The 10137-nt window shown below is 34.7% G+C and overlaps 1 protein-coding gene across 1 annotated transcript; it reads left to right on the top strand.

Moving 5' to 3' along the window:
• Nucleotides 1-1924: 1924 nt before the first annotated feature.
• Nucleotides 1925-8321, top strand: LOC109702496 (hyaluronidase-5-like). Its single transcript, XM_020187816.1, is given in 4 exon segments — nucleotides 1925-2881; nucleotides 3318-3407; nucleotides 7771-8161; nucleotides 8164-8321. Coding segments are annotated over 4 exon segments (1596 nt in total).
• Nucleotides 8322-10137: the final 1816 nt, after the last annotated feature.

Here is a 10137-nt window from a genome sequence, read left to right as displayed (position 1 = left end):
TATTGAGTAATCAGAATATAGTAGAATTATGTTCTGTTTCCACCACAGCTGCAGAAGCTGTTATAAGAGTTGTTAAAAGATCACTCTAGTACATGAGGTAAAAACCTGAGCAGGTCTTGATCAACAACAACTGGCCAGTGATGAGGGATTTAGACAATTGCAGGCTAGAAGATGAGTAATCTGCACATATTTGCAGTTGAAAAGTTGGCTCAGAGAGAGACAAAATGTTCAATGTGAAATAAATATTAACTCATATATGTTTAAGATTCCTAGTCTTTTCTATGGTCTACCCTGCTTCACATAAAGGAGGTATACTAAGAAGATACATTCTAGAGACAGTGGTGTGATTAACTTCTAAGTTTGTTGTATCTACATAATAATTTATAATTCCCTAGAGAAAGCATTTGTCATAGAAATAAAGAATTTGTTGTAAAAAAGAAGAGTGAAGAAATTTGGCTCCTTTTGTTGGACATTTTCTGACCCAACTTTCCTCAAAAATTCACACCTTCCCCTAACGTCGTTTTGTATGCCTAAAATACACAGCTTTAAGTTTATTTTTTTTTTAAAAACCAATCATCAGCTCCCCTTCCAAAAATTAAAACAAGATCACTTTTTTAAGCATCCTGATATGTAACGAGTAGGGAGATTGATGGTCAGTCCACCTCTGCCAGTGGAAAAAAAGCAACTGAGTTTCAAATCTATTCTGGAAAACTAATTTTTAGCATTAAATTTTATTTTGCTTCCACTTCTCATTTGACAAAGTGTATAATAGTTGGATGAAAGAAGATTAGTCCAAAAATACATAATGGCTGCTCATAAAATATGCTTATGTTTTCATAGATCTGAACTTTCCTTAATTCCTCAAGCATGTGCTTATGTTTTTGTATACTTCAACTTATAGTTTGTCTAGCTAATGCTTTAAATAAAAGGAAGATGTTATTGTAGATGGAAGCTTCTGAATCTGTCCCAATTCTGGACCTGAGGCTTTGTCCAAAGAGTTACTCTTAAGACATTTGATCCAGTAGTTTTCAAGAACAGAAGCGGCTGGGCACTGGTGTTCATGGCTATAATCCTAGCTACTTAGGAGGCAGAGATTAGAGACGCTTGCAGTTCGAAGGAAGGAAGGAAGGAAGGAAGGAAGGAAGGAAGGAAAAAAGGTAGGGCTAGAGAAAGAGAGAATGAGAAAGAAAGAAAGAAAGAAAAAGAAAGAAAGAGAAAAAAGAAAGTAAGAAAGAAAAGCAAAGTGGATTGGGGATGTAGCTTAGGGGTATACTATTATACCCAAAACAAAAACAATGAGTTATGAACCGAGAAAATTTTACAATTCTATGAGATCATGTTTAGTACTTGTCATTTCTAAAGTAGCTTTTCAAGAAGCAGTAAATAAGAATGAGAGATTTGACATGGAACATATTTTCACTCAATTTGAGTTTTGCTAAGGCATTGGTAAAGCATTCTGTACACCTGGTTAAGCAAGAGGGAAAACTGTTTAATTCATCCCTCTGCAGGCTCAGAAATGATATGGGAATATAAGATAAAGGTTATTTTAGAATTTGTATTATAGGTAAAATAATTATAATTATTTATTCACAATAGTACTTTTTTTATCTTCTAAAATTGAATGAAACTTCCTGCACATAAAGTTGAGAACTAGGCAAATTTTGCAATCTTGAATGCAGTAATAATGCGTAACAGTATATTCTATATTTCTTGTTTTTTCAGTTATAGATGATGCAACTTCCAAAACATTCCTGAAGCACAAAGCAAGAAGAATAAATTTAAATGTAATATAATCACTATACCTCTTTACCCATCAAAGTAACTTCATTACACTCTCTTCTATGCTCCTTTTTTAAGTCAACTACTGCGTAAACCAAAGTATGTGAGCAGAAGTAATTGTTTTTCATAGTCATTATTCTTTGCAATGGGAGTACTAAATATCAAGAACCTCTCTTTTGGGAGCTTCATTCCATGCAAGGTAGTATACCAGACAGTGTTCATATTGCTTCTGATTCCATGTTGCTTGACTGAAGATGTCCGGGCACCCCCTATTTTACCAAATGTGACTTTCCTCTTGGCTTGGAATGCCCCAACTGAATTGTGTAAAGAAAAGTTAAAGAAGCCACTTGATATGAGCCTCTTCTCTTTAATAGGAAGCCCCCGAAAAAGTGAAACAGGGAAAAATGTTACTATATTTTATACTGATAGACTTGGCTACTATCCTTACATGAATGGTTCAGAAAAGGTTGTGCATGGAGGACTCCCCCAGGTGATGTCCTTAGAAGATCATTTGACCAAAGCTGAGCAAGACATTTTGCATTACATGCCCACAGACAAGTTAGGCTTGGCTATCATTGACTGGGAAGAGTGGAGACCAACCTGGATAAGAAACTGGAATGGAAAACATATTTATAAATCTAAGTCTATTGAGTTGGTTCAGCAAAAGAATGCAAATCTTAATGTTGAAGAAGCCACCAAGCAAGCTGAAACAGAATTTGCAGTTGCAGCAAGGAATTTTATGGAAAAGACTTTAAAATTGGGAATCAGACTTCGGCCAATGCACTTATGGGGTTTTTATCTTTTTCCTGATTGTTACAACCATGAGTATTATAAAAATGCCAGTTACAATGGAGGCTGCCCTAGTATAGAAATACAAAGAAATAATGACCTCGATTGGCTATGGAAGGAAAGCCTGGCCCTTTATCCATCAATTTATTTGAAATATATATTAAAGTCATCTCACCAAGCTGCATTGTTTGTCCGTAATCGTATACAGGAAGCAATTAGGGTTTCTAAAGTGCGTGATGCTAAAAACCCACTTCCGGTTTTTGCATACATTCGCCTGGTTTATACTGATCAAACTATGGAATTCATAAATGCGGTAAGTAAATAAAAATATGACAGCTATGAAATAGTGCTCACCAATTTTGTTTAGGGAAGTTTAATACTTTGAAAGAAGTGAAATCTGGCTTTTTATTTCATTTAGGAAAATGCACATTTGTACATAAGTGCAGAATATTTGAATCCTTAATGTAATCATGTAATCTCTTAGTAGCCTTGGAGAGTTACAAGGTAGAGACAATTTATTAACTCTGGTTCTTTTTCTCTTCTTTTTATAAGAGTGCTTTCTTGTCAAAAGAAGGTTTTAAAACAATAATAGTCTATTTTGTATGCTAGGGAAATAACTGTGCAAAAGATGTATATAGTGGAGAAATATTTAAATTATTGTTCAATCAGTATGCTTAGCTTTGGTCTTACTGTTTTTTGTAGAGCACTTTATGATTTTTCTGTGCTAATTCTTTCTATCAAATTTGCAGGAAGATCTTGTGCATAAAGTTGGTGAAACTGTTGCTCTGGGTGCATCTGGAATTGTAGTATGGGGAACTCTTGCTTTATCACAAAGTGAGGTAAGTTGAATTGGTAGAAAATAGAGGAAAATATTTCTACCTTTAATGTTTTTCAACTGTCACATAGTAGTAGGTACATAATATTGGCTGAATCAAAATATCTTGCATTTGTTTAGTTGGGTAGTAAGGCAGAAAATATTGTACCTGCTTTATACTGAGGAATCAAATTCACTGAGATAGCTGAAGTTCTTTAGCATAGATGGCTTGTGAGCAGCAAAACCAACACTACAATTTTCAGTTTTCTGCCATGGTGTCTGTTGTCAGGAGGTTTCTATTTTCATCTGTGTCTAATTCTCCATATCAGGTCTTTATTCCCACTTCTTCAATCCTCTTGATCAAAGGAAAGGCTAAATTGGAGCTGAACTTTTCTTTCTGTGATAGACATGGTAATACTAGTGAAAATGTGGAGAAAGTTAAATGAAGCTCATTGCTGAGGAGTCTTACCCTAGGATCTGTAGAGAATGAAGTTTATATTCTTAAGACCAGGAGAGACATTTTGAGAAGTTTTACAATCTCTCTCTGTCTTTTAGGTAGAATAGCAATATTCTTATTTCATTCATAAGAACTTAAGGAAGTCACATTTGTGAAATTCTTTCAAGGTAGTGTTAGCCCTTCTTATTTTGTATAATTATATTGTCTTGGGTTTAATCTCCACTAAAAGTAAAATAACAGAAAATAGAAATTCAGTTGAAGGTTTATGTTTCTTGATAAACTTTTCTGTGTCAGAAAAGTATCTAAAACCTTTTATTTTCCAAAGTATATTTCAAATGTTATTTGCTGTTTTTCTCAATTCATAACTTAGATTTTCAAGGATATTATTAATTCTATGATGGAACCATTCATATATTTTCCACACTACTTTTTTTTTAACAAAATAAAAGAGCTGAGGAATGAATCAGACATTCTCCAATGAGTAGGATGATGTGATATACTAGTTAAGTGTCACATTTGTTTTTTAATATCACTTTAATCTCAGGCTCATGTTCATTTACCATGCATCTCAAATCATCTTCAGTTATAGTTTCATTCAGGAATACTCCTTCAACTTTAATATGACTGTTTTCTATTTAGTGGCTTGGTCTCAATGCTGTCCCTTATAGATTCTGATCTATATATTCCTGCTACTTTCTTGATTCATGATCATTTTTAACATACTACTATCATTTCTTTTCCTTATTCTATGTTGTTTGTAATCAATAAACCCACCAATCACCTGCCATGTTTCCTCCGATTCACTGGGAACATGAGAAAGTGGTTTTTGCAGATGCATAGGAAGTTGTTAGAACTGACTTAAAGCAAGTGTGAAGTCAACTATTCTCTCATGCTCCATTTCATTACATCCAGTTGTGTGATGAAGCCAACTCCACAGCTCCCAGCTTGTGAGACTTGATTGTTAAATATTTCGGAATTTTGTGAGTCAATTACCAAACTTAGCCTTTATTAAAAATTAAACTATAAAGACATGAAATACAAAAATTATGTTAAAATAAAGGTAATAGACATTCAAAATTTATTAGTTGTTTTACTTACTTCATATCAGCCATGCACTTGAGATTGTTTATATCTACTGTGGCTGTAGAAATGAAAATACTCTATAAAAGCTAAGGATCCACATCACATGCCATACTGTGCAATGGTGGCATACTCAGTCCCCAATTCTGTATTCAGAGGTGTTCATGTTGGCCATGATTGGAGTTTGTATACAGTGGCACATACACACTTCCATTTTCATTTGCTACATATTATGTAAAGTATCGACTCTCAAATCATTTTCATCCTTTTAGTCTTCTTTTTGTCTAACTCTTGTCTCTCCACATGCAGCTTGAATACCATCTCATTTGTTACACATTCTCAAATATCCTAGTTTCTGGGTATATATTGCTGAAGAATATTGACAGAGTCTATGTACTCTTGTAGCTAATGAGTGCTTTAAAAATACATAAGTGAGAGCCAGCTGCCAGTATCTTATGCCTATAATCCTAGCTAATTGCAAGGCTGAGTCTGGGAGGGTCACAGTTCTAGACGTCCATCTCAACTTATGGCAGACATGTTCCCATGCTTATTTTGGAGGTTAACATCAGAAGGATTATGGTTCCAAGCTAGTGTGGGAAGAACAAAGTTCATGAGACTCTGTCTCAACAGAAAAAAGCCAGCATAGTGGTACAGCCCTGTAATCCCAGCAAGACAGGAAGCCTAAACGAGGAGGATCTTGGTCCAGACCAGCCTGGGCAAAAATAAGATCTAATCTCAAAAGTGACCTGAGAAAAACCAGCTAGAGATGTAGCTCAAATGGTAGAGCATCTGCCTAGCAAGCATGAAGGCCTGTGTGCAAACACCAGTTCTACTAAAAAAGAAAACAAAAAGAAACCAACAAACAAAAAGCAAAACTGAGAAAAATATTTGATGTGATAAATACTTTACAGAGAATTAATACAGGGTGTGAGTCCTGTCTAGCAAGCAGGAAGTTCTGTGTTTAAACCCCAATAACATCAAAAAATAAATAAATGAGAAAAGTATTTGGTGTTACATGTACTATACAGAGAACTAATACAGGGTTGTGAGTCTACAAGGACAATATCTGATAAGGGCACTGTCTAAGTAAAGCACAATCAGAATAACAACAGGGAGTCAACCATGTTAAAAATTGGAGGAAAGAGTATTTCAAGCAGAGGGAACGATAGTGGAGTTTAAAATGAACACGCCATGCTACTGAGACAACTACTGTGTCTAAAGAGCATGGGTATGGGAGGCTGTGCAAAAGGAAGGGTTATTCATATCAGATGGTATTCAAGTCAAGAAGTGGAGTTTCATTCTAAACTATATAATACTGTTGGAGAGTTAAGAGGACAGATGGTGTTTTAGTTTGTTTATTGCTTCCATAAAAGTTACAACAAACTTGGTTTAAACAACACAAATGTACCATCTTACAGTTCTGTAGGTCAGAGGTCCAACACAGAGGTCACCACAGGCTAATATTAAGCAAGCTGCATTCCTTCTAGAAGAGAATCTTCACTTACCCACTTGGGTTATTGGCAGATTCAGGTCCTTGTGGTTGTAGCAGCGAGATTTCTATTATCTGACTAACTGTTAACTAAAGGTCATTTCCATCCTATAGATGTGCCTACATTCTTTAGTTCTTGACCATCTTCTGTCTTCAAAGAGCAGTGGTGTCTTAAGTTCCTTTTACACTTCAATTTCTCTTTCTTCTTCTGTCTCAGATATCTAACCCACCTGGAAAAGTTTGTATACTTTTCTACTTTCAAGGATTTGTATAATTAGATTGGGTCCTTGCACATAATTCAGGATAATTTCCTCATCTCAAGGAACATGCTCTCAATCATACCTACAAATTCCTTTGGTCATGTAAGCTAAAATTGTCACTGGTTCCTGGGGATTAGGGTGTGGATATCAGGGAGTCTGTTTTCATGTCAACAGTTGAGGGCATCACCTCAAATAAGGTGACAAGAAATCAATTCAAGTAGGAGCTTCTAAGATTCCTTATCTTTCTAATAATATACCACCATTACCGCCTTTGGTCTGCCCAAGGGGTAGTATAGTCAACTCACTGGTAGAATTGTTAATCATGAAACAAAGGAACATCTTCAGTTCTGTTTTTAAAGCTAATACCAGGTTTTAGAATGCACCAGTCTCAAGAAAAATCATTTCAGCTACTCATCTCTCCTTCCTTGCCAAATTTGTAAAAGAACTGTCATCATGTACACATAATTTGGCTATATACGATATTTAATATTAAATACACTCAGCTGGATCTTTTTAGTTATTTCAAGCCATTGACTTTGAAAACCTTTTTCAACACTCTTTTAAACTTGCCAGATAAATGTGATCCTTACTACATTTACTTACGATTTATTATGGATTAACTGAAGATATTCTAGGCCCTGGATTAAGCATTTTAATATACATCATATCTCTTCACCTTCAAAACAACTTGATGAGGGATACTCCAAAATTATCTTCATTTTAAAGGTTACAGTAAAATTAAAGCATTGCTAATTTGATTAATCTGTCCAAGGTCACTCAGATATGAGTAAGATTTAGAAGGCTTGAGACATCTTCAAATTCATACAGCTATTTATTAATGAAATTGGGACTCCAATTGGGGCAAATGGACCCATGGCCTTGGCAATAGAATTAAACTCTGTTTGAGAAGCATTCTAAAGCAAAACAAAACAAGGAACTGGGAGTGTGTTTCAAATGGTAAAATGGTAGAGCACTTTCCTAGTAAGTGTGAGGCCCTCAGTTTTAGTTTCAATATTACCAAAAACGGGGCTTTTTGCAATGAACTAATTCATATATGAACTAACCTGTGACTTGATTTTCTGACCATCTTGTAACTTTATAGCAATCTTGCCAGCGCCTAAATGGTTTTTTGGAGACTACATTGAATCCTTACTTAATCAATGTCACCCTAGCAGCCAGATTGTGTAGCTATGCGCTTTGCCAGAATCAAGGTGTGTGTAAAAGGAAAAATTGGAACTCAAATGACTATCTTCATTTAAATGGAAGGAATTTTGTTATTAAAGTTAAAGAAGATGGAAAGTTGGCAGTAAATGGAAAACCTACAATTGAAGACCTGAACTACTTTAGTGAGAAATTCCATTGCGGCTGTTATACCAACTTGAGTTGCCAGGAGAGACTTGATGCAAAAGAAATTCCTGTGGAGAAAATATGTGTTAAAGATGTCTGCATAAATTCCGAGGCATATTCTACATACACACCAAAATATATCAAATGGATAACCATTCTACCTCTGGCAGTAATAGCACTCAAGTAACCAAGTCATGTGCCATAGTGTCTCCGTGTGTTCCTTGGAAAGATCTACGTGGGAGCCTCTTACTTCTCTCTCTGTCTTCACAGCATTTGAAATATTTGATACAGGTTCTTGGGAGCTAGAAAATCCAAAAATGAGCATCATATTACTAAAGGGAACTCGAAATTAATCATTAAGAATTTGTGTTTCCAAAGCAAAGTGCACATTCTTCCATCAAAGATTGGTTGCTAAGTCTGTAACACTTGAAGGATTAGTATTCTTCTGAGAATAGTCCAGATTTGAATAAAACCGAGCTACTGTTAATGAATGTCTTTATTAGTGGTTTTGTCATTTGTAGAAAAATATGTCAAGAAAACGTTTGGGTGAAAAGCTCTGTCTTTTGTCATGGAATATCACTCTTTTTGTCTCAGAAAAATATGGGTTTTAGCTATTTCATGTTGAAAATTTGTCCAACTGTAATTTCTAGAGAAGAAAAAATTTTAAAAATGAGCATCCTCTCTATTCTTATGCATGATTTAATATGTGTTCAGAATTCACATTTGTGAAGTATTCAAATTTTCATTATTAATGTACAAGTTCTAATCTTGTACACCTAATATGCCTCATTTCATCTAAGCATCTATTCACTTGGCCATTCTCATCCACCATAAACATTTATGGAGTGCCTATTCTCTAGTAGGGTTGATATTAAGAGTCACAGATTCAAGATGAAGCAGCTACTTCTTGCCATCAGTGAATCTGCTGTACATTTGAAGATTATAGACATTGAAAATGGAAAATTACAACATAGTGGGTTGTGAATGCTGTGATAATTTTATATTGTTCTGGCATGCAAATTACAATTTGGGATGTGAGCACTTTCTGACAAAGATGATATGAAATTTGCCTTAAAGGTTAAATAGATGCTAGGTAGTATGAAAGATAAAGAACTTCAGAAGGATGGGACATGGAGCGGGTTTATTTGAGTGGTGTAAAGTAAATGATGGCCAAATGATGAAAGCCTTTATAATCCATGCTAAGAAACTGTGACTTTACAATGAAGGCAGTCTCAAATTTTTAGACTTTCCTATTTTTCTTCACTGACACATATCACTACATGATCTATTTATTCTTACTTTCACCTCCCTGTACTGTTAAGCTTCGTGGAAACAGTGTTTGGCATGTTTTACTTGCAACTATATACATAAATATATATATATACAATATATTATATATATGTATAAACAGTACATGGGACTTGGGAGATGCCCATTATATATTTGTTGAACAAATGAAAGCCAATTGGACTCACTAAAAGATTTTAAACATGGAAGTGGTCATGACCACTTTTCACAACTTGACAACTCTTAGACCAATGCTGGCCTTTTCCTCCACTGCATCCTTGATTTTCCACTCCAATTATGATTCCATTGTCAAAGTTATATCTTTGTAAGTTAGGTATTAAAAAAAAAAACAAATTGACATGACTTGAAAATGACTTTATATATGAACTAGTTTACTTAGAATCAAATAATAGCTGTCAGAGTAAGCAGTGATCAGGACTTAGAAAGAATGGAGGCAGCAAAGCAAATTGGAAAAAAATGGATTTTGGAATTGAACAATTGTGAGGGAAGATACTAGATTCTAACACTTATTGTCATAGGAAGCTATGAGAATTAACCTGGTTCAGCTTCTGTTTCAAAAAAACTCAATAATATATTCCTTTATGGTTCTTGAAAAAGTTGTATGATACAGTATGTGGAAGGTGTTTGGCCTTAAAAGTAGTTTAAAAGGTTATACATTTCAGTGATCATTGGAAGGTGTTTGTAGCTTGGTTAGATTACAGACTTTGGCAGATACCTGGTAACAAAATGGGCCACTAAGTGGAATAATAGTCTTGAGAGAAATATTTTATACAAATCACATCTTTTTATATATGATTAGATTTGCAGAAGCAAA

This window comes from Castor canadensis, chromosome 2, assembly GCF_047511655.1.
Source record: "Castor canadensis chromosome 2, mCasCan1.hap1v2, whole genome shotgun sequence".
Lineage (NCBI taxonomy): Eukaryota > Metazoa > Chordata > Mammalia > Rodentia > Castoridae > Castor > Castor canadensis.
Note: the sequence above shows the minus strand (reverse complement) of the source record. Positions and strands in the feature narration are given on the sequence as shown.